The sequence below is a fragment of the Convolutriloba macropyga genome, chromosome 13 (assembly GCF_964194025.1).
Source record: "Convolutriloba macropyga chromosome 13, txConMacr16.3, whole genome shotgun sequence".
Classification (NCBI taxonomy): domain Eukaryota; kingdom Metazoa; phylum Xenacoelomorpha; order Acoela; family Convolutidae; genus Convolutriloba; species Convolutriloba macropyga.
In genome coordinates this window covers 7,045,367-7,071,489 of record NC_134480.1, presented here as the reverse complement: position 1 = coordinate 7,071,489, position 26,123 = coordinate 7,045,367, and the positions used below count along the sequence as shown (strand labels likewise).

General features: G+C 38.1%; 1 protein-coding gene across 7 annotated transcripts in view; it reads left to right on the top strand.

Annotated features, from left to right (window-relative positions):
• LOC142351457 (uncharacterized) overlaps nt 1-26,123 on the top strand; it is a 140,586-nt gene that overhangs the window by 92,492 nt on the left and 21,971 nt on the right. Inside the window, exon 2 of one of the 7 annotated variants that reach the window (XM_075403478.1) lies at nt 7,300-7,668. The exons of the other annotated variants lie outside the window; for them this stretch is intronic. Within the exon in view, the coding sequence (XP_075259593.1) occupies nt 7,653-7,668 (16 nt within the window). The 5' untranslated portion in view covers nt 7,300-7,652. The remainder of the gene's footprint in view (nt 1-7,299; nt 7,669-26,123) is intronic. 7 annotated transcript variants of the gene reach the window in all.

Here is a 26,123-nt window from a genome sequence, read left to right as displayed (position 1 = left end):
GGGTGATACTAAGATTGTCCCATCCAAAAAGATCAATTGATGTAACATTGTAACTTGCACAGTTTTTAATTATTGAGAGTCATAGTCCAAGGCACCAGGGGGATAATTTGACAACTTATACTTCTTGATTGTGTCTTTGAAATCTGGTGTGCATTGGCAAAGCCCCACGCACCAGAAAAAAACCATTGTACCTCGTTAAACTGCTTTTTTGTTGGGTTAGATAGAAACTGTGCCGTCAGACTAATTTGGAGGAAAAATTGACCCATACGAATCTCTAAAACTTGTTTGTTCACATTATTATGTTCAAATGATTTGACTTCTCATTTAGTCATATTTTAGTTGAGGTATGGAGGGCTAACAGATTATTAGTTATGGAGGGTCAAAATTTATGGGGCGTGAGGAGGGCAATGGTACAACTATACTACTTGCCCACAGACTGGATTTCTGGTCCATGTTTGTTCAAGGGCAAGCAGCAGAAGGCATAGTATCTTGGTGCGTCTCAGTTGAAGATGCTAAGGTTTACTTTTACCGTTATATTGTCAGTCTGTTTGCATACGTTCATTAACCAGCAATCAAAGCGAACGAGCACGCATTAATCATGCGGTCTCCAACGTTGTCACACTTTTTCCTCAATTAAAAAATTGAGTGATTTCCGCTGTTAATCTGCTTAAATTTTGTTACATAGACGAGTCATGTGAACAACGTGCTCATTACGTGTCCCTGAAAAAACAGGTTACAGCAAAATTCAGTCCAAACTTATGTCTGAAAGATTAGACTCAGTTAGCTAAAAAACACAACAAAGTAGACTCAATGGCCCAATTGAGGTCTCAATAGCCAAATTGATGAAAATTTCTGCAACGCTTCAAAGTTAAAAGCCTAATTTTATGCCTATGCTACTTAATTGTCGCTTATCATAAAACAAAAACAAATGCTGACTTTTCTTTGCATAAAAAACAGTTAGCGCCATTACAACCTATCCAGGTGTTAATATACTGAGCCAACATGTCCCAGTTTTCTACAATTTTGTCTCCCTTATTTTTAGTCGTCAGATTTTCTCAGTGCGAATGGTATATTGATATTATCTAGTTCTTCAGCATAAGTTGCGCCTGCATTTTTTAACCCGATGTTGCCACTAATAAACGGACAAGACTCTTATTTGTTGAGGTGGCCCACCGCAGACCACACAAGTTGTTCCATTTGCAGACATTAGTGTCCTAATTAAGAAATTTCTAGGCTACATCAAAAATGAAAAGTGTCTTCCCGAATGCAAATTGTGACACTCTTGCAGTGATATGATTAGTTTATTAGTTCAAATCAATCCGAGCAGATCGGGAATAACATTTAATTAAGTTAATTGATTAGGTAACGTTTTGAGAGTTTACAGAATATTAGTTACGGGGTATAAATCAAATTATATGGGGGCCGAAGAAAGGGCAATGGTACAAATATGACACTGCTCGAAGACTTGACTTCGGAACCATGTTGATACAACGTCAAAGAGCAGAAGTATCTTGTTGCATCTTGGTTTCGGATCATTAGATATTGTTGTACCGGCAGATTAAATGTCTTTTTGCATCCTTCCATTCGCCAGAAATCATAAAGAACGTTCGTTCACGCATTAATCAAGCGGCCTTCAACGTTATCACACTTTTTCTTCAAGCAAAAAATTGAGTGATTTCCACTGTTAATCTACTTAAATTTTGTTACATAGACAAGTCATGTGAACAACGTGCTCAATACGTGACCCGAAAAGATCAGGTCACAGCAAAGTTCAATCCAAACTTATGTCTTAAACATTAGACTCAGTTAGCTAAAAACTACAACAAATTAGACTCAATGGCCCAATCGAGGTCTCAATATCCCAATTGATGAAAATTTCTGCAACGCTTGAAAGTTTAAAGACTAATTTTGTGCCTATGCAATTTAATTGTCAGTTATCATAAAATAAAACAAACGCTGATTTTTCTGTGCATAAAAAACAGTTAGCGCCATTACAACCTATCCAGGAGTTAATACACTTAGCCAACATGTCCCAATTTCCCTTATTTTTGTTCGTCAGATTTTCTCAGTATAGAAATTAAATATTGAAAGGTACATTGAAAGGTATATCTCAGTATAGAAAGGTATATTGAAATTATCTGGTTCTTCAGCATAAGTCGCGCCTGCATTTTTTAACCTGATGTTGCCAGAAACAAACGGATAAGACTCCTAATTAAGAAATATCAGAGGCTACATCGACCAAAATATTATCGTCCAGCTCGAGCAGGGATAAACGTTCCAGTAGTCCTCATGCGGTAGCTAGTGCAAATCCAGATAAATTTAAAAATCTCTCGAATTGCCTAATTGTAGTAGCATAATAGGTTTTCATGCAATCAAAAAGAGTCTTGTAGGTGATATCAAGCCAGTTTCCTAAGACATTGATTCAATGTGTTCCTTGCTGTTGTCACGGGGCCCAGTTTTGTTGTTGAGTTCAGGTTTTTTGTTGCATTTGAAGCAATGAGAACAACAAATTTTGTGCCATTTATTTTACTATATGTTTCTAAACAGTGATCTTCCGTCATGCTAAGGGCTGTTTTCTAAAGGTTTCAAAACTAGTTTGGACAAATCTTTAGATTTGGCCACACATCATAAACGATAGTGTGATAAGGCATGACTTGAAGTTGATAAGCACGCTGATCTGCCTCTAATGGCTGCGTACATTAAATTGTTGATGTGATCAATCTCCATAACCCGACAGATCCCTAGTCATTGACCATTGCAATTCTTTTAAAATCTTAAAAGATTCTTACCAATACTACATGTCTTGTAATTGCTGATAAGATGTAGCATATCTTGTAAGATCTTGTAAGACATTGCTCTTCTTGTAAGATCTTACAAGACTGAGTGAATCTTGTAAGAGGTAAGTATTGTCTGATAAGATCTTTCACGATTTGCTCTGCGGAAAAGAATTGCAAAATTTATAAGATGTAAGATTAATTACGTAAGATTTTGTACGATTTGGTTTGTATATGAACGTCTTAATTCTTATATGATGTAAGATTTATTCTGTGCAATCTTACAAGATAAACTCTGATAAAGAACAAAACATATCTTACAATCACATTGCGATCATATTTAATTTTGTCTAAGCAAGGGTCTTACTTGGAGTCTGATTATAAGCGCACTTTAGCAATGACGGTCCTTGTTTACACAAAAACTTTGAAAAGGTCATGTCTAGAAAAACAGAGATCTTTCAGTGAAAAAAGGTTAAAAAACAACTTACTTAAACTCCAACTGAGCATTTTGCTGAGGGTAAATAGCGAAAATGGTTTTATAATGAATTATCTCTAGTGCAAGAAGCTGTTTGAACCAAAAGACTGGCCAATTCAACGATTTTTTATTATTTGTTGTTTCAGGAACTTGTTGTTGTTGTTGTTTTTTAATCAAAACATACACAAAACACTGGCCTTTACGGCGTGGTGAATTTTCTGTGTTCAGTTCCAGGCAGGTGATTTTGGTGTCCCATAACTACTGACTGGACTTAGAGTGATTCAAAACATATTTTCGAGGGACAGTATTAAGTCGTTTTGCAATAATTTGAGAGAAATTGGTGTCTCAAGAGAACCTAAATATTGGAGTACTTTTCACATTTTTGGTGAATTTTCTACAATTACTGTAGCAAATGGTACCGGCTTGATCGCATTGCGTTTACACTGACTTCGTCTTGACTGGACAAAGTAACTGGCTCATTGAATATTGCTGAGGGAAAAAAAACAAAACAAAACTTGAAAAGAAACAGACTTTTGCTATTTTGGGGACGTCAATTGGTACCACACAACGGCAGAGCTCCTATGCAAATAATGGCTCATTTTTTTGTCATTCAGCGGGGTTTTTATCTGGTGAAAGCTCCTCAATTAGTGGAAGATATCCTCAGAGCCTGTTTCAGGTGAATTCACGCAAATTTGTTGTCCAATCAGTATTCATATATCACAGCAAAGTTGATGCTTCAACTTTTTGACCACTGCTTCTAGATTTGACATTTTTTTGGTGTAACAAATTTTATGAGTTAAAAAAGTATATAAATATGACGGTCTATTTAAAAGTTTACAGATTGGAAGATGTAAAATGCACCATTATTTGTAAATGAAGGCCAAAGATCACTGGGAAAGGGGAATAAACGATACGATTTATAACTAGTTACCCGCCTTCTTGATGTCTAGCGAGTCGTGGCATAAAAGCGAACATCAAAAGAAGTAGAAGTGCTTTAACTTTTGATACCCCTGCTTTTCAAGTCTTGATAGAAAGTTGGCCCGAAAAGTGTAAATGCCTTTACACTGAGCCATACTCTTGGTAACGTTTTGAGGGTTTACAGATTATTACTTACGGGGTCTAAAATGCTATGGGGGTCGGAGGTAGGACAATGGTACACTGCCCGCAGACTTGACTTCGGGACCATGTTGCTACAACGTCAAAGAGGCATATTATCTTGTTGTATCTTGGTTTGGGATCATTAGGTATTGTTGTACCGTCAGATTAAATGTCTTTTCAAAAATCCTTCCATTCGCTAGAAATCATAAAGAACATTCACGCATCAATCAAGCGGCCTCCAAAAACATCAAATGTTTTGTTCCAGCAAAAAAGTTTTTGGTTTCCGCTCTTAGTATGCTTAAAGGTTTTTACATGGACACTTCATCTGAACAACTTGCTTATTACGTGCTTTGAGAAAAATCAGTTCGCAGTAAATTCAATCCAAAATGACACAAATCTTTGACCCCTCCCCCCATTACTCTTGCTATTAATATATAAGTTTTTTGACTAAACGAGTGAATATTCATTACCCTCTACAATACAGCTGCCCATAAGGCTATTAAAAAACTCTTGACCAAATTTTGTGAACAGGACTGTCCATTTTAAATTTTATATACAGATTGGAGGAAGTGAAATGCATCATTATGCTAATGAGGGTCATCTTCCAGGGCGCGAGGAGGCTAATGATTCATCTTTTACCTGATACTCGGGGTATCGATATCTTGCAGGCCTTGGAATAACGGCGTGCACCAAAAAAAGATTTATTTTATCTCGTGATAATCTTACTTCCCATGTGTAGATAAGAAAGTACTGTCAAAGTGTAAGTGGTTGCACTCTGAACCATACCCTAGATAAGATATCAAGGTTCTACAGATTTTGAGATATAGAGGATCGAAGTCTACAGTGCAGAGATGGCAATGATAGTTTTATTCAACTTGCCCGCGGCGTTGATCTCTGTTGCTTGTTGGCAAAGGGCGATACATCAGAAGAAAGCATTGTATCTTGTTGCATCCCAGCTTGGGGTGCTGAAGCAGGGTGTTAATATCAGGTTGTAATTGTCCTCAAATCCTCCTACTCCCTAGGAAAAGAATTTAGAGCTTTCAGACATTAATCATGCGGCCTCGAAATCTAATAACCAATTTGCAAAAAATTCGGTGATTTCCGAAGTTGCTCTGCTTAATGTTTATAACATGGAAAGCGCATCTGATCAACTTCCTCTGTTTGTGTTTTTAAAAGTCATTTTATAGCAGAGCTCGCTAAAAATCTTTGAGACTCCAACTAATACATGAATTATTCATAGTGTGAAAAAATCTCTGAGAAAATGAAACTGAGACTGTTCATTATATATACCAAAAAATGATGTAAAATGTGAAAATTGTTAGTAGTTCAGCCTCAAAATTCAATGGCCAGGTGGTAAGTAGGGCACTTTACAACATTAGCCCGTGGCTCTAGTGTCTGGTGCGCCTTGTTATAATGTCACGAGCCTGAAAAGAACCATTGGAACTCGTTACACAGCTGCTTCGCAGGGGTTAGCCGCAAATGTACCGTTAAATTGTGTATGTTTTCTCACTGAGTCATTATCTAGATAACATATGAAGGGTCAACAGGTGCGGAGTATCAAAGTATGCGGGGCGGGAGTTCAATGATCTCTTTTTACTACATTCCCGCATCCTTGACTTCTGGTGCAAGTTGGAAAAGGGCGACACACCAGAAGAAGTCATTGTATTTTGCTGCATCCCGGCTTAGAATTCTGGGACATGACGGTACTGTTAAGTTTTATTTGTCTTCGAATCGCTTTACTCGCTGATTGACATGTTAAATTTTTAACTTTCTTCTTTTTGCAAAAAAAATCAGTGAATTCAGCAGCTAATCTGCTTAAAGTTTATAACAAGGAAGACTCATCTGATCAACTTGCTTATATTGCGTTCCGAGAAAAGTCATGTCATAACAAAGACCGCTCAAATCATTCATCTTTCCACTACTACATAAAATATTCATTGTGTAAACAAACTTCTGAGAAAATGAAACTGACACTAAGCTTTATTTAGAGTTGAAAGGATGTAAAAACTAAATATGTTAGTTTTTGAGAGTCTTAATCCACTTGGCAAGAGAGTTAATGGTACAATTTACGCAAATTGCTTGCGGCACTAATGTCTGGTGCGCCTTGGCATAACGCCATTGTACCTCTTTACATAGCTGCTTCGCAGGATTAGCAGCAGATATAACGCCAAATTGTGTATGTTTTCACATAGTCATTATTTAGATTACATATGTATTGTTTAAAAATTATCAATTATGGAGGATGAAAGTCTCCGGGGCGCTAAATGGCATCATTATACTACCTACTCGTGGCGTTGACTTAGTGGTGCTTGTTGGGAAAAGTTGACACGCCAGAAGAAAGCCTTGTATTCTGTTGCATCCAAGCTGGGAGTGCTGAAGCAGGGCGTTACTATCCGTTTGTACTCATACTCAAATCCTTCTAGTCGCTAAAAACATTTTGAACGTTCAGACAATAATCACGCGGCTTCAAAAGCTAATAACCACTTTTCGCAAAACGTCAGCGATTTTCGCAATTACTCTGCTTAAGGTCAAAACACGGAAAACGCATCTAATCAAATTGCTCACTTTGTGGTTTGTAAATACTTGTAATAGAAGAGCTCGCTCAAATTCTTCGAAACCTTCCCCTACATGAAACGTTCATAGTGTAAGAAAACCTCTGAGAAATTAAAACTGAGACTATTCATTATAAATACCGATGAAATTATGTAAAATGTTGAACTGTTGGGAATTGAATCTCAAAATTCACTGGCCAGGGGGTTAATAGGACAATTTACCCCAGTTGACTGTGGCCCTAATGACTGGTGCGCCATGGCATACTGTCATGAGCCTGAATAGAACAATTGGTCTTCGTTACACAGCTGCTTCTCAGGGGTTAGCTGCAAATGTACCGTTAAATTTTATATATTTTCACACTGAGTCACTATTCGGATAACAGATTTAACAGTTTTTCAGGTATGAAGTATCAAAACCTGCGGTGCGGGGAGTTCAATGATATCGTTCTACTACATGCCCGCGGCCTTGACTTCTATTGCATGTTGGAAGGGCGCGACACGACAGAGAAGTTATTGCATTTTGCTGCTTCCGGGCTTGTTAAGTCTTTACACTGCTGCATCGCAGGATTAGCTGCAAATGTGTTGTCAGAACGTGGATATGGTCAAAATCTAAATAACATATAGAGGGTTATCAGATTATCAGTCGTGAAGGACCAAAGTCTACGGGCTGGGGACGGCAATGGTAACATTATACTACTTGTCGGAGGCCTTGACTTTGGTGCATGTGGAAGGGGGCGCTTGAGATGCTGAGACATGACCCTACTGCCAGGTTTTATTTTTCTTTGAATCCCTCTAATAGCTAGAAAATATTGTGAACATTCACACACTTATGACCTCAAAACTATTAACTTTTTTCTGGCAAAAAATGTCTGTGATTTCCGCAGTTTTTCTGCTTAAAAAATGTTACATGGACAGCGCATCTGATGAACATGCTCAATTTCTGTTTCGGGAAAATCACGTCATATCAAATTCTGCTCGAAATTTAGATTCCCTCTCCTACTACAATAGACATCCATCGTTAAAACAAATCTGAAGAAAAAACGAAACTGATACTGTCTATTATATACAAATCAAAGGACACAAAAAAAACTAATTGTGTTTGAGTGCACTAATGTCTGGTGCGCCTTGGGATAACGTCACGCGGCAGAAAAGAACCACTCTACCTCGTTACATAGCTGCTTCGCAGGATTAGCAGCAAATGTAACCCCAAACTACGCATGTTTTCACTTTATTGAGTCAATATTTAGATTACATATGTATTGTTGAAAGATTATCGGTTATGGAGGATCAAAGTCTGTGGGGAGGGGAGTTCAATGGCATCATTATACAACTTACACTTGGCGTTGACTTAGTGGTGCGTGTTGGGAAAAAGTTGTCACACCAGAAGAAAGCAATGTGTTTTGTTGCATCCTAGCATGGGATGCTGATGCAGAGCGTTACAATCAGTTTGTAATCGTCCTCAAATTCCTCTAATCGCTCAAAAAATTTGAACGTTCAGACAATAATCACGAGGCCTCAAAAACTATTAACCAATATGCAAAACTTCAGTGATTTCCGCAGTTACTCTGCTTAAAATTTATAAAATCAAAAGCGCATCTGAACAACTTCCTCTTTGAGTTCTAAGAGGTCATGTTATAGCAGAGCTCGCTCAAGTTTTTCGAGAACCCCACTACATGAAATACTCATAGTGTAAGAAAATCTCTGGAAAAATGAAACTGAGAGTTTTCATTATGTAGAACTGTTAGGAATTGATTCTCAAAATTCACTGGCCAGGGGGTTAATAGCACAATTCACCCCAGTTGACTGTGGCCCTAGTGACTGGTGCGCCTTGGCATAAGGTCACGAGCCTGAATAGAACCATTGGTCTTCGTTACACAGCTGCTTATCAGGGGTTAGCCGCAAATGTTCCGTTAAATTATTTATATTTTCACACTGAGTCACTATTCGGATAACAGATGTAACAGTTTTTCAGGTACGGAGTGTCAAAATCTGCGGTGCGGGGATTTAAAGATATCGTTCAACTACATGCCCGCGGCCTTGACTTCTGTTGCATGCTGGAAGGGGGCGACACGGCAGAGAAGTCATTGCATTTTGCTGCTTCCTGGCTTGTTAAGTCTTTACACTGCTTCGTCGCAGATTTAGCTGCAAATGTGTTGTCAAAATGTGAATGTGATTCAGAGTCTATGTAATATTTAGAGGGTTGTCAGATTATCAGTTATGAAGGATCAAAGTCTACGGGCTGGGGAGAGCAATGGTAACCTTATACTACTTCTCCGAGGCCTTGACTTCTGGTGCATGTGGGAAAAGGGCCCTTGAGATGTTGAGACAAGAAGTTACTGCCAGGTTTTATTTATGTTTGAATTCCTCTAATAGCTAGAAAATATTGTGAATGGTCACATACTTATCACGTGGCCTCAAAATTTCTTAATCTTTTGTAAAAAATGTCTGTGAAATCCGCAATTACTCTGCTTAAAAATTGTTACATGGAAAGCGCATCTGATCAACATGCACAGTTTCTGTTTCGAGAATGTCATGTCATATCAAATTTTGCTCGAATTTTAGATTCCCCTCTTCTACTACAACAGACATCCATCGTTAAAAGAAATCTGAAAAAAGAACGAAACTGATACCGTCTAATATATACAAATCAAGGGACACAAAAAGTAAAACTAATTGTGTTTCAGTGCACTAATGTCTGGTGCGCCTTGGCATAACGTCACACGGCAGAAGAGAACCATTTTACCTCGTTACATAGCTGCTTCGCAAGATTAGCAGCAAATATAACGCCAAACCGTGTATGTTTTCACATTGAGTCATTATTTAATTTACATATGTATTGTCGAAAGATTATCGGTTATGGAGGATCAAAGTCTGTGGGGAGGCGAGTTCAATGGCATCATTATACTACTTGCTCGCGGCGTTGACTTAGTGGTGCTCGTCGGGAAAAGTTGACACCTCAGAAGAAAGCATTGTATTTTGTTGCATCCCAACATGGGATGCTGAGGCAGGGCGTTACTATCAGTTTGTAATCGTCCTCAAATCCCTCTAATCGCTAATAAAAATTTGAACGTTCAGACAACAATCACGAGGCCTCAAAACCTAATAACCAATATGCAAAACTTCAGTTACTTCCGCAGTTACCCTGCTTAAAGTTTATAAAATGAAAAGCGCATTTGGTCAACTTACTCTTTTTGTGTTTTCAAAAGTCATGTTATAGCAGAACTCGCTCAAACTTTTCGAGACCCTCCACTACATAAAATATTCATAGTGTAAGAAAACCTCTGAAAAATTGAAACTGAGACTTTTCATTACAAATACCGAAGAAATGATGTGAAATGAGGAACTGTTAAGAATTGAGTCTCATAATTCACTGGCCAGGGGGTTAATAGGACAATTTACGCCATTTGCGCTTGGCCCTAATGACTGGTGCGCCTTGGCATAACGTCAGGAGCCTGAAGAGAACCATTGTACTTCTTTACATAGCTGCTTCTCAGGGGTTAGCCGCCAATGTACCCTTGAATTATTTATATTTTCACCCTGAGTCATTATCTGGATAACATATGCAAGTCCTGAAGGTCCTGAAGGTTTAACAGATTATCAGGTATAGAGAGTCAAAATCTGCAGGGCGGGGAGTTCAATGATATCATTTTACTACATGCCCGCGGCCTTGACTTCTGGTGCACGTTGTAAGGGGGCGACACGACAAAGAAGGCATTGCATTTTGCTGCTTCCAGGCTTGTTACGTCTTTACACTGCTGCGTCGAAGACTTAGCTGCAAATGTGTTGTCAAAATGTAAATATTTTCACAGTGAGTCACAATCTAAATAACATTTAGTTTGTTATCAGATTATCAGTTATGAAGGATCAAAGTCTACGGGCTGGGGAGCGCAATGGTAACGTTATACTACTTGTCCGAGGCCTTGACTTCTGTTGCATGTTGGAAAGGGGCCCTTGAGATGCTGAGACAAGACGTTACTGCCAGGTTTTAATTATCTCTGAATGCCTCTAATAGCTAGAAAATATTGTGAACGGTCACATACTTATCACGTGGCTTCAAAATTTCTTAATTTTTTTCTCGCAAAAAATGTCTGAATTCCGCAGTTACTCTGCTTAAAAATTGTTACATGGAAAGCGCATCTGATCAACAGACACATTTTCTGTTTCGAGAATGTCACGTCATATCAAATTTTGCTCAATTTTTAGATTCCCTCTCTTACTACAACAGACATCCATCGTTAAAACAAATCTGAAAAAAGATCAAAACGTATACCGTCTAATATATACAAATCAAGGGACACAAAAAGTAAAGCTAATTGTATTTGAGTGCACTAATGTCTGGTTTGCCTTGGCATAACGTCACACATCAGAAGAGAACCATTGTACCTCGTTACATAGCTGTTTCGCAGGATTAGCAGCAAATATAACGCCAAACTGTGTATGTTTTCACATTGAATCATTATTTAAATTTATATGTTTTGTCGAAAGATTATCGGTTATGGAGGATCAAAGTCTGTGGGGAGGTGAGTTCAATGGCATCATTGTACTACTTACCCTTGGCGTTGACCTAGTGGTGCTTGTTGGGAAAAAGTTGTCACACCAGAAGAAAGCATTGTATTTTGTTGCATCCCAATATGGGATGCTGAGGCAGGGCGTTACTATCAGTTTGTAATCGTCCTCAAATCCCTCTAATCGCTAATAAAAATTTGAACGTTCAGACAACAATCACGAGGCCTCAAAACCTAATACCCAATATGCAAAACTTCAGTTACTTCCGCAGTTACCCTGCTTAAAGTTTATAAAATGAAAAGCGCATTTGATCAACTTACTCTTTTTGTGTTTTCAAAAGTCATGTTATAGCAGAACTCGCTCAAACTTTTCGAGACCCTCCACTACATAAAATATTCATAGTGTAAGAAAACCTCTGAAAAATTGAAACTGAGACTTTTCATTACAAATACCGAAGAAATGATGTGAAATGAGGAACTGTTAAGAATTGAGTCTCATAATTCACTGGCCAGGGGGTTAATAGGACAATTTACGCCATTTGCGCTTGGCCCTAATGACTGGTGCGCCTTGGCATAACGTCAGGAGCCTGAAGAGAACCATTGTACTTCTTTACATAGCTGCTTCTCAGGGGTTAGCCGCCAATGTACCCTTGAATTATTTATATTTTCACCCTGAGTCATTATCTGGATAACATATGCAAGTCCTGAAGGTCCTGAAGGTTTAACAGATTATCAGGTATAGAGAGTCAAAATCTGCAGGGCGGGGAGTTCAATGATATCATTTTACTACATGCCCGCGGCCTTGACTTCTGGTGCACGTTGTAAGGGGGCGACACGACAAAGAAGGCATTGCATTTTGCTGCTTCCAGGCTTGTTACGTCTTTACACTGCTGCGTCGAAGACTTAGCTGCAAATGTGTTGTCAAAATGTAAATATTTTCACAGTGAGTCACAATCTAAATAACATTTAGTTTGTTATCAGATTATCAGTTATGAAGGATCAAAGTCTACGGGCTGGGGAGCGCAATGGTAACGTTATACTACTTGTCCGAGGCCTTGACTTCTGTTGCATGTTGGAAAGGGGCCCTTGAGATGCTGAGACAAGACGTTACTGCCAGGTTTTAATTATCTTTGAATGCCTCTAATAGCTAGAAAATATTGTGAACGGTCACATACTTATCACGTGGCTTCAAAATTTCTTAATTTTCTCGCAAAAAATGTCTGAATTCCGCAGTTACTCTGCTTAAAAATTGTTACATGGAAAGCGCATCTGATCAACAGACACATTTTCTGTTTCGAGAATGTCACGTCATATCAAATTTTGCTCAATTTTTAGATTCCCTCTCTTACTACAACAGACATCCATCGTTAAAACAAATCTGAAAAAAGATCAAAACGTATACCGTCTAATATATACAAATCAAGGGACACAAAAAGTAAAGCTAATTGTATTTGAGTGCACTAATGTCTGGTTTGCCTTGGCATAACGTCACACATCAGAAGAGAACCATTGTACCTCGTTACATAGCTGCTTCGCAGGATTAGCAGCAAATATAATGCCAAACTGTGTATGTTTTCACATTGAGTCATTATTTAAATTTATATGTTTTGTCGAAAGATTATCGGTTATGGAGGATCAAAGTCTGTGGGGAGGTGAGTTCAATGGCATCATTGTACTACTTACCCTTGGCGTAGACCTAGTGGTGCTTGTTGGGAAAAAGTTGTCACACCAGAAGAAAGCATTGTATTTTGTTGCATCCCAACATGGGATGCTGAGGCAGGGCGTTACTATCAGTTTGTAATCGTCCTCAAATCCCTCTAATCGCTAAAAAAAATTCAACGCTCAAACAATAATCACGAGGCCCCAAAAACTAATAACCAATATACAAAACTTCAGTGACTTCCGCAGTTACCCTGCTTAAGGTTTACAAAATGAAAAGCGCGTCTGATCAACTTCCTCTTTTTTGTGTTTTTCAAAAGTCATGTTATAGCAGAGTTCGCTCAAATTTTTCTAGACCCTCTTCGACATAAAATATTCATAGAGTAAGAAAACCTCTGAAAAATTGAAACTGAGACCTTTCATTATAAATACCGAAGAAATGATGTGAAATGAGGAACTGTTAAGAATTGAGTCTCATAATTCACTGGCCAGGGGGTTAATAGGACAATTTACGCCATTTGCGCTTGGCCCTAATGACTGGTGCGCCTTGGCATAACGTCAGGAGCCTGAAGAGAACCATTGTACTTCGTTACATAGCTGCTTCTCAGGGGTTAGCCGCCAATGTACCCTTGAATTATTTATATTTTCACCCTGAGTCATTATCTGGATAACATATGCAAGTCCTGAAGGTCCTGAAGGTTTAACAGATTATCAGGTATAGAGAGTCAAAATCTCTAGGGCGGGGAGTTCAATGATATCATTCTACTACATGCCCGCGGCCTTGGCTTCTGGTGCTTGTTGGAAGGGGGCGACACCACGCATAAGGCATTGCTTTTGCTGCTTCCGGGTTTGTCACGTCCTTACACTGCTGCGTCGCAGATTTAGCTGCAAATGTGTTGTCAAACTTTGGTGAGTCACAATCTATATAACATTTAGAGGGTTACTCTGCTTAAAAATTGTTACATGGAAAGCGCATCTGATCAATTTATTCATTTTTTGTTTCGAGAAAGTCAGGTCATGTCAAAGTTTGCTCAGATTTTATTTTCCCTCTCCTACTACAAGATACATCCATCGTTAAAACAAATCTGACAAAAAAAGCAACTGAGACTGTCTATTAAATACAAATCAAAGGACACAAAAAGTAAAAATAATTGTGTTTGAGTGTCCTAATCAGCTGAGCGAGGGTTTTAATGGTACAACTTACTCTACTTGCCTGCAGCATCACTGTCTGGTGAGCCTTGTCATAACGCCACGCACCAGGTAATAACAAATATACCTCGTTATTGTGCTGCTTAGCAGGTTTAGATAGGAATGTTCAGTCAAAATTTGTTTTTTTTTCGCACTGTGTCATTATCTGAATAACATATGGAGTGTTCACAGAATATCAGATGTGGAGTAAAAAAGTCTATGAGGAGGAGAGAACTACGGGGTTGAAATAAGTCTACATTTTGGAAACAAGTCTACTGGACAGAGAACACTATACTACTTGCCCAAAACCATGACTTCTAGTGCATGTAGGTACAAGACGACGCACCAGAGGAAAGCGTTTTATCTTATTTCATCCCGGCTTAAAATTCTGAGATATAAAATTACTCTCAGTTTGTAATTGTATTTGAATTCCTCCATGTGCGCTAGAATATATAGCGAACGCTCAAACATTAATCAGGCTGCCTCAAAATTTTTAAAATTTTTTTCTTCAATCCAATAGTCAGTGTTACCGCAGGTACTCTGCAAAAAGTTCGTTACATTGGGAATTCATCTAAAGAACTTGTTCACTTCGTTTTCCGAGAACAGTCAGGTCACAGCAAACTTTGATTGGAAATTACGCTCCCAATCTTTGACCCCCCTCCCCCAAAAAAATTTTTTTGTGAAAAGTCTTTGCAGAAGAGTGATACTAAGTTTGTCCCATCTAAACAGATCAATTGATGTAACAGGTACAATTTTTAGTTTTGAGAGTCAAAAAGGCACCAGGGGGATCATTTGACCACGTTTACTCCTTGATTGTTTCTCTGAAGTCTGGTATGCATTGGAAAAGCCCCACGCACCAGAAAAAAAACAATTGTACCTGATTTTTTGTTGGGTTCGATAGCAACTGTGCTGTCAAACTAATTTGAAGGAAAGATTGACCCATACGAATCTTTAAAACTTGTTTGTTCACATTATAATGATCAAATGATTTGTTTTCTCACTGAGACATAATTTAATTGACTATGGAGGGGTAGCAGATTATTAGTTATGGAGGATCAAAGTTTACGGGGCGTGAGGAGGGCAATGTTACAATTGCACTACTTGCCCGCAGTCTTGATTTCTTGATTTTTGGTCCATGTTTGTACAAGGTCAAGCAGCAGAAGGCACAGTATCTTGGTGCATCTTGGTTGGGGATGCTAAAGTATGACTTTATTTTTAGATTGTAAGTCTGTTCGCATCCGTTCATTAACCAGCAAACAAAGCGAACGAGCACGCATTAATCATGCGGTCTCCAACGTTATCAAATTTTTCATCAAGCAAAAAATTGAGTGACTTCCGCTGTTACGCTGCTTAAAAAGTGTCACATGGACAAGTTATCGTGAACAACGTGCTGATTACGTGTCCCCAAAAACTCAGATCACAGCAAAGTTCAATCTAAACTTATATTTTAAACATTAAACTCAATTAGCTAAAAAATTAAAAAATACAACAAATTAGACTCAATGGCCCAACTGAGGTCTCAATAGCCCCATTCATGAAATTTTCTGCAAAACTTCAAAGATTAAAACCTAATTTTACGACTATGCAACTTGATTGAAGCTTATCATAAAATAAAACAAACACTGATTTTTCTGTTCATAAAAAACAGTTAGCGCCATTACAACCTATCCACTTTCCAAAAACACTGATTCAAGGTGTTCTTTGCTGTTGGATACAGCTGTGTAAAAAGTTTTACCCAATAAGAAGGAGTCATGGTCATTGCACGCCGTACAATAGCTTTGGAGCAAACCATTGATTTTTAAAATTTTATTTTGTATTTGAAGCAAAAAACCGATGAACATTATTTGATGAACACGGAGACAAACAAGTAGAAATCTAATGAGCATGAAAAGTCAATAGTGAAAACGAAAACAAATTCATTAATACTTGCTTCTATAACACTCGCAATCTGAGGGGGCTTCATAACAAGAATTTACCTTCTGCGATCCGCACTGTGCACTAATTTTATTGTGTGTTTTTTAAACATCAGTTTTAACAATGCGAATGAGAAATTTGATTTTAATGAGAACATTGGATGTCACATTAAATGCATGCATCGTTTCTTTATCAAGCAATTACTCTGCATCTTAGAAGATTCTTACCAATACTACATATCTTGTGATTGCTGATAAGATGGAGCATATCTTGTAAAATCTTGTAACACATTGCATTTCTTGTAAGATCAGATAAGACCAAGTGAATCAGAGTTCTACAGTTTATGAGATATGGAGGATCGATGTCTACAGTACAGAGACGGCATTGGTAATTTTATCCAGCTTGACCACGGCATTGACCTCTGCTGCTTTCTGGCAAAGTGCAACACACCAAAACAAAGCTTTGTATTTTGTTGCATCCCAGCTTGGGATGCTGAGGCAGGGGGTTACTATCAGTCTGTAATAGTCCTCAAATACCTCTACTCGCTAGACTTTCAGACAAAAAAAGCGGCCTCGAAAGCTAATAATTAATTTGCAAAACTTCAGTGATTTTCGCAGTTACTCTGCTTCAATTTCATAACTTGAAAGCGCATCTAATCAAGTTCCTTGATTGTTTCTCTGAAGTCTGGTATGCATTGGAAAAGCCCCACGCACCAGAAAAAAAACATTACGTGTGCTCATTACGTGTCCCCAAAAACTCAGATCACAGCAAAGTTCAATCTAAACTTTTATTTTAAACATTAAACTCAATTAGCTAAAAAATACAACAAATTAGACTCAATGGCCCAATTGAGGTCTCAATAGCCCCATTCATGAAAATTTCTGCAAAGCTTCAAAGATTAAAACCTAATTTTACGACTACGCAACTTGATTGAAGCTTATCATAAAATAAAACAAACACTGATTTTTCTGTTCATAAAAAACAGTTAGCGCCATTACAACCTATCCACTTTCCAAAAACACTGATTCAAGGTGTTGTTTGCTGTTGGATACAGCTGTGTAATAGGTTTCACCCAATAAGAAGGAGTCATGGTCATTGCACGCCGTACAATAGCTTTGGAGCAAACCATTGATTTTTAAAATTTTATTTTGTATTTGAAGCAAAAAACAGATGAACATGATTTGATAAACAAGGAAACAAACAAGTAGAACTTTAATGAGCATGAAAAGTCAATAGTTAAAACGAAAACAAAATCTTTAATACTTGCTTCTATAACACTCGCAATCTGAGGGGGCTTCATAACAAAAATTTACCTTCTGCGATCCGCACAGTGCACTAATTTTATTGTGTGTTTTTTAAACATCAGTTTTAACAATGCGAATGAGAAATTTGATTTATATGAGAACATTGGATGTCACGAGGCCAAGTATTGTTAATGGCGCAAAATTCGGTAAACGGTCCAGTAATCAAGAAAAAAAAAACTTTTTTTTCCTTCTGTAATCAACATCAAGGGGCTAATGCCGGTAATGAATTCGAAGATTGACAGTTCAGGTTAAAATTCAATAGCTCTAAATCTGTGTGATACCGTTTGCAGGAACTTATGGGTGTTTAACAGTGTGGAAGACGGGGTTGGGTTGGAAGGTAATCTGAATACAGTATCAAAAGTGAGGAGCTAAATGACAGATTTGATTGAGCTCAATATAGACCATTGAAACCCAAGAGTTCAAGGTCAGTCATCAAAAACTTCATTATGATATCACAAATCATTGATGTAAAAGCACTGCAAAATGCATGCATCGTTTCCTTATCAAGCAATTACTCTGCATCTTAGAAGATTCTTACCAATACTGCATATCTTGTGGTTGCTGATAAGATGGAGCATATCTTGTAAAATCTTGTAACACATTGCATTTCTTGTAAGATCATATAAGACCAAGTAAATCAGAGTTCTACAGTTTATGAGATATGGAGGATCGATGTCTACAGTACAGAGACGGCATTGGTAATTTTATCCAGCTTGACCGCGGCATTGACCTCTGCTGCTTTCTGGCAAAGTGCAACACACCAAAACAAAGCTTTGTATTTTGTTGCATCCCAGCTTGGGATGCTGAGGCAGGGTGTTACTATCTGCAAAGCTTCAAAGATTAAAACCTAATTTTTCGACTACGCAACTTGATTGAAGCTTATCATAAAATAAAACAAACACTGATTTTTCTGTTCATAAAAGACAGTTAGCGCCATTACAACCTATCCACTGTCCAAAAACACTGATTCAAGGTGCTCTTTGCTGTTGGATACAGCCATGTAATAGGTTTCACCCACTAAGAAGGAGTCATGGTCATTGCACGCCGTACAATAGCTTTGGAGCACACCATTGATTTTTAAAATTTTGTTTTGTATTTGAAGCAAAAAACCGATGAACATGATTTGATAAACACGGAAACAAACAAGTAGAAATCTAATGAGCATGAAAAGTCAATAGTGAAAACAAAAACAAAATCTTTAATACTTGCTTCTATAACACTCGCAATCTGAGGGGGCTTCATAACAAAAATTTACCTTCTGCGATCCGCACTGTGCACTAATTTTATTGTGTGTTTTTTAAACATCAGTTTTAACAATGCAAATGAGAAATTTGATTTTAATGAGAACATTGGATGTCACGGGGCCAAGTCTTGTTAATGGCGCAACATTAGGTAAACGGTCCAGTAATCAAGAAAAACAAAAAAAAACTTTTTTTTCCTTCTGTAATCAACATCAAGGGGCTAATGCCGGTAATGAATTCAAAGATTGACAGTTCAGGTTAAAATTCAATAGCTCTAAATCTGTGTGATACCGTTTGCAGGAACTCATGGGTGTTTAACAGTGTGGAAGACGGGGTTGGGTTGGAAGGTAATCTGAATACAGTATCAAAAGTGAGGAGCTAAATGACAGATTTGATTGAGCTCAATATAGACCATTGAAACCCAAGAGTTCAAGGTCAGTCATCAAAAACTTCATTATGATATCACAAATCATTGATGTAAAAGCACTGCAAAATGCATGCATCGTTTCCTTATCAAGCAATTACTCTGCATCTTAGAAGATTCTTACCAATACTGCATATCTTGTGATTGCTGATAAGATGGAGCATATCTTGTAAAATCTTGTAACACATTGCATTTCTTGTAAGATCATATAGGACCAAGTGAATCAGAGTTCTACAGTTTATGAGATATGGAGGATCGATGTCTACAGTACAGAGAAGGCACTGGTAATTTTATCCAGCTTGACCGCGGCATTGACCTCTGCTGCTTTCTGGCAAAGTGCAACACACCAAAACAAAGCTTTGTATTTTGTTGCATCCCAGCTTGGGATGCTGAGGCAGGGTGTTACTATCTGAAAAGCTCCAAAGATTAAAACCTAATTTTACGACTACGCAACTTGATTGAAGCTTATCATAAAATAAAACAAACACTGATTTTTCTGTTCATAAAAAACAGTTAGCGCCATTACAACCTATCCACTTTCCAAAAACACTGATTCAAAGTGTTCTTTGCTGTTGGATACAGCTGTGTAAAAAGTTTTACCCAATAAGAAGGAGTCATGGTCATTGCACGCCGTACAATAGCTTTGGAGCAAACCATTGATTTTTAAAATTTTATTTTGTATTTGAAGCAAAAAACCGATGAACATTATTTGATGAACACGGAGACAAACAAGTAGAAATCTAATGAGCATGAAAAGTCAATAGTGAAAACGAAAACAAATTCATTAATACTTGCTTCTATAACACTCGCAATCTGAGGGGGCTTCATAACAAGAATTTACCTTCTGCGATCCGCACTGTGCACTAATTTTATTGTGTGTTTTTTAAACATCAGTTTTAACAATGCGAATGAGATATTTGATTTTAATGAGAACATTGGATGTCACGGGGCCAAGTCTTGTTAATGGCGCAACATTAGGTAAACGGTCCAGTAATCAAGAAAAACAAAAAAAAACTTTTTTTTTCCTTCTGTAATCAACATCAAGGGGCTAATGCCGGTAATGAATTCGAAGATTGACAGTTCAGGTTAGAATTCAATAGCTCTAAATCTGTGTGATACCGTTTGCAGGAACTCATGGGTGTTTAACAGTGTGGAAGACGGGGTTGGGTTGGAAGGTAATCTGAATACAGTATCAAAAGTGAGGAGCTAAATGACAGATTTGATTGAGCTCAATATAGACCATTGAAACCCAAGAGTTCAAGGTCAGTCATCAAAAACTTCATTATGATATCACAAATCATTGATGTAAAAGCACTGCAAAATGCATGCATCGTTTCCTTATCAAGCAATTACTCTGCATCTTAGAAGATTCTTACCAATACTGCATATCTTGTGATTGCTGATAAGATGGAGCATATCTTGTAAAATCTTGTAACACATTGCATTTCTTGTAAGATCATATAAGACCAAGTGAATCAGAGTTCTACAGTTTATGAGATATGGAGGATCGATGTCTAGAGTACAGAGACGGCATTGGTAATTTTATCCAGCTTGACCGCGGCGTTGACCTCTGGTGCTTTCTGGCAAAGGGCAACACACCAAAACAAAGCTTTGTATTTTGTTGCATCCCAGCTTGGGATGCTGAGGCAGGGTGTTACTATCAGTTTGTAATAGTCCTCAAAATCCCTCTACTCGCTGGACTTTCAGACAATGAAAAGCAGCCTCGAAAGCTATTAATTAATTGGCAAAACTTCAGTGATTTTCGCAGTTACTCTGCTTCAATTTCATAACTTGAAAGCGCATCTAATCAAGTTCCTTGTTTTGTGTTTTTAAAAGTCATGTTATAGCAGAGCTCGCTAAAATCTTTGAGACCCTCAACTAATACATTTATTTTTCATAGTGTGAGAAAATCTCCGAGAAATTGAAACTGAGAGTGTTCATTATATGTACCGATGAAATGATTTAAAATGTAAAGCTGTTGGTAGTTGTGTCTCATGAATCACTGGCCAGGTGGTAAGTAGGGCACCTTACAACAGTAGTCCGTGGCTCTAATGTCTGAAGCGCCTTGGCATAACGTCACGAGCCTGAAAAGAACCATTGTACCTCGTTACACAGCTGCTTTGCAGGGGTTAGCCGCAAATGTACCGTTAAATTGTGTATGATTTCTCTCTGAGTCATTATCTAGACAACATTTGATGGGTCAACAGGTGCGGAGTATCTTAGTCTGCGGGGCGGAAGTTCAACGATCTCATTTTACTACATTCCCGCGTCTTTGACTTCTGGTACATGTTGGAAAAGGGCAACACGCCAGAATACGTCATTGTAATTTGCTGCATCCCGGCTTAGAATTCTGGGACATGACCTTAAGTTTAGGTTTTATTTGTCTTCGGATCGCTTTAGTCGCGCTGAAAATCATTGCACGGGTTTACAAGTTAATCATAAGTTTTAACTTTTTTGCAAAAAAATCACTGAGTTCAGCAGCTGCTCTGCCTAAAGTTTATAATATGGAAAACGCATCTGATCAATTTGCCTATTTTGCGTTCCGAGAAAAGTCAGGTCATAGCTTTGGAGCAAACCAATGATTATTAAAATTTTGGAGCTTGAAAAGTCAATAGTAAAAACGAAAAGAAAATACTTAATACTTGCTGCTAGAACACTCGCAATCTGAGGGGGCTTCATAACAAAAAATTACTTTCTGCGATTCGCACTGTGCACTAAATTTATTGTGTGTATTTTTAGACATCAGTTTTCACAATGCGAATGCGAACTTTGATTTAAATGAGAACATTGGATGTCACGGGGCCAAGTCTTGTTGTTGGCGCAACATTTTACACAATACACCTTTAGATGAAAATGAGACGGGTTTTCGCCCCGCTCGGTTAATGGTAAACGATCCAGCAATCAGGAAAAAACTAAAACAACTACTTTTTTTCTGCTGTAATCAACATCTAGGGGCTAATGCCGGTAATAAATTCGAAGATTGACAGTTCAGGTTAAAATTCAATAGCTCTAAATCTGTGTGATACCGTTTGCAGTAACTCATGAGTGTTCAACAGTCTGGAAGACGGGGTTGGGTTGGAAGGTAATCTGAATATAACTTTTACAGTATCGAAACTGAGGAGCTAAATGACAGATTTGATTGAGCTCAATATAGACCATTGAAACCCACGAGTTCAAGGTCAGCCATCAAAAACTTCATTATGATATCACAAATCATTGATTTAAAAGCACTGCAAGTGCATGCATCGTTTCCTTATCAAGCAATTATTCTGGATCTTACAAGATTCTTACCAATACTACATATCTTGGAATTGCTGATAAGATGGAGCATATCTTGTAAAATCTTGTAACACATTGCATTTCTTGTAAGATCATTTAAGACTAAGTGAATCAGAGTTCTACTGTTTATGAGATATGGAGGATCGATGTCTACAGTACAGAGACGGCATTGGTAATTTTAACCAGCTTGACTGCGGCGTTGACCTCTGGTGCTTTCTGGCAAAGGGCGATACACCAAAAGAAAGCTTTGTATTTTGTTTCATCCCAGCTTGGGATGCTGAGGCAGGGTGTTACTATCAATATGTAATAGTCCTCAAGGCCCTCTACTCGCTAGACTTTCAGACAATAAAAAAGCGGCCCCGAAAGCTAATAATTAATTTTCAAAATTTCAGTGATTTTCGCAGTTACTCTGCTTCAATTTCATAACTTGAAAGTGCATCTATTCAAGTTCCTCGTTTTGTGTTTTTAAAAGTCATGTTATAGCAGAGCTCGCTAAAATTTTTGAGACCCTCAACTAATACATTTATTTTTCATAGTGTGAGACAATCTCTGAGAAATTGAAACTGAGAGTGTTCATTATATATACCAATGAAATGATTTAAAACGTAAAGCTGTTGGTAGTTGTGTCTCATGAACCACTGGCCAGGTGGTAATTAGGGCACCTTACAACAGTAGCCCGTGGCTCTAATGTCCGACGCGCCTTGGCATAACGTCAAGAGCCTGAAAAGAACCATTGTACCTCGTTACACAGCTGCTTTGCAGGGGTTAGCCGCAAATGTACCGTTAAATTGTGTATGGTTTCTCTGAGTCATTATCTAGATAACATTTCATGGTTAAACAGGTGCGGAGTATCTTAGTCTGTGGGGCGGAAGTTCAACGATCTCATTTTACTACATTCCCGCGTCCTTGACTTCTGGTATATGTTGGAAAAGACAACACGCCAGACTACGTCATTGTAATTTGAAGCATCCCGGCTTAGAATTCTGGGACACGACCTTAAGTTTAGGTTTTATTTGTCTTCGGATCGCTTTACTCGCTGAAAATCATTGCACGGGTTTACAAGTTAATCATAAGTTTTAACTTTTTTGCAAAAAAATCACTGAGTTCAGCAGCAGCTCTGCCTAAAGTTTATAACATGGAAAGCGCATTTGATCAATTTGCTTAATTTGCGTTCCCTGAAAAGTCAGGTCCTAGCTTTGGAGCAAACCAATGATTTTTAAAATTTGGGAGCTTGAAAAGTCAATAGTAAAAACGAAAAGAAAATACTTAATACTCGCTGCTAGAACACTCGCAATCTGAGGGGGCTTGATAACAAAAAATTACCTTCTGCGATTCGCACTGTGCACTAAATTTATTGTGTGTATTTTTAAACATCAGTTTTAACAACGCGAATGCGAACTTTGATTTTAATGAGAACATTGGATGTCACGGGGCCAATCCTTGTTGTTGGCGCAACATTTTACACAATACACCATTAGATGAAAATGAGACGGGTTTTCGCCCCGCTCGGTTAATGGTAAACGGTCCAGCAATCAGGAAAAAACTAAAACAACTACTTTTTTTCTGCTGTAATCAACATTATGGGCTAATGCCGGTAATAAATTCGAAGACTGACAGTTCAAGTTAAAATTCAATAGCTCTAAATCTGTGTGATACCGTTTGCAGTAACTCAAGAGTGTTCAACAGTCTGGAAGACGGGGTTGGGTTGGAAGGTAATCTGAATATAACTTTAACAGTATCGAAACTGAGGAGCTAAATGACAGATTTGATTGAGCTCAATATAGACCATTGAAACCCAAGAGTTCAAGGTCAGCCATCAAAAACTTCACTATGATATCACAAATCATTGATGTAAAAGCACTGCAAGACGCATGCATCGTTTCCTTATCAAGCAATTATTCTGAATCTTACAAGATTCTTACCAATACTACATATCTTGTAATTGCTGATAAGATGGAGCATATCTTGTAAAATCTTGTAACACATTGCATTTCTTGTAAGATCATTTAAGACCAAGTGAATCAGAGTTCTACTGTTTATGAGGTATGGAGGACCGATGTCTGCAGTACAGAGACGGCATTGGTATATTTATCCAGCTTGACCGCGGCGTTGACGTCTGGTGCTTTCTGGCAAAGGGCGACACACCAAAAGAAAGCTTTGTATTTTGCTGCTTCCCAGCTTGGGATGCTGAGGCAGGGTGTTACTATCTACTATCAGTATGTAATAGTCCTCAAGTCCCTCTACTCGCTAGACTTTCAGACAAAAAAAAGCGGCCTCGAAAGCTAATAATTAATTTTTAACTTCAGTGATTTTCGCAGTTACTGTGCTTCACTTTCATAGCATGACAGCGCATCTGATCAAATTCCTCGCTTTGTGTTTTTAAGAGTCATGTTATAGCAGAGCTTGCTAAAATGTTTGAGACCCTCAACTAATATATTAATTATTCATAGTGTGAGAAAATCTCCGAGAAATTGAAACTGAGAGTGTTCATTATATATACCGATGAAATGATTTAAAATGTAAAACTGTTAGTAGTTGTGTCTCATGAATCACTGACCAGGTGGTATCTAGGGCACCTTACAACATTAGCCCATTGCTTTAATGTCTGACGCGCCTTGGCATAACGTCACGAGCCTGAAAAGAACCATTGTACCTCGTTACACAGCTGCTTCGCAGGGGTTAGCCGCAAATGTACCGTTAAATTGTGTATGTTATCTCACTGAGTCATTATCTAGATAACAATTGATGGGTCAAGTCAACAGGTGCGGAGTATCATAGTCTGCGGGGCGGAAGTTCAACGATCTCATTTTACTACATTCCCGCATCTTTGACTTCTGGTACATGTTGGAAAAGGGCAACACGCCAGAATACGTCATTGTAATTTGCTGCATCCCGGCTTAGAATTCTGGGACATGACCATAAGTTTAGGTATTATTTGTCTTCGGATCGCTTAACTCGCTGAAAATCATTGCACGGGTTTACAAGTTAATCATAAGTTTTAACTTTTTTGCAAAAAAATCACTGAGTTCAGCAGCTGCTCTGCCTAAAGTTTATAACATGGAAAACGCATCTGATCAATTTGCTTATTTTGCGTTTCGAGAAAAGTCAGGTCATAGCTTTGGAGCAAACCATTGATTTTTAAAATTTTGGAGCTTGAAAAGTCAATAGTAAAAACGAAAAGAAAATGCTTAATACTTGCTGCTAGAACACTCGCAATCTGAGGGGGCTTCATAAAAAAAAATTACTTTCTGCGATTCGCACTGTCCACTAAATTAATGTCTGTATTTTTAAACATCAGCTTTAACAATGCAAATGAGAACTTTGATTTTCATGAGAACATTGGATGTCACGGGGCCAAGGCTTGTTGTTGGCGCAACATTTTACACAATACACCTTTAGATGAAAATGAGACGGGTTTTCGCCCCGCTCAGTTAATGGTAAACAGTCCAGCAATCAGGAAAAAACTAAAACAACTACTTTTTTTCTGCTGTAATTAACATCTAGGGGCTAATGCCGGTAATAAAATTCGAAGATTGACAGTTCAGGTTAAAATTCAATAGCTCTAAATCTGTGTGATACCGTTTGCAGTAACTAATGGGTGTTCAACAGTCTGGAAGACGGGGTTGGGTTGGAAGGTAATCTGAATATAACTTTTACAGTATCAAAACTGAGGAGCTAAGTGACAGATTTGATTGAGCTCAATATAGACC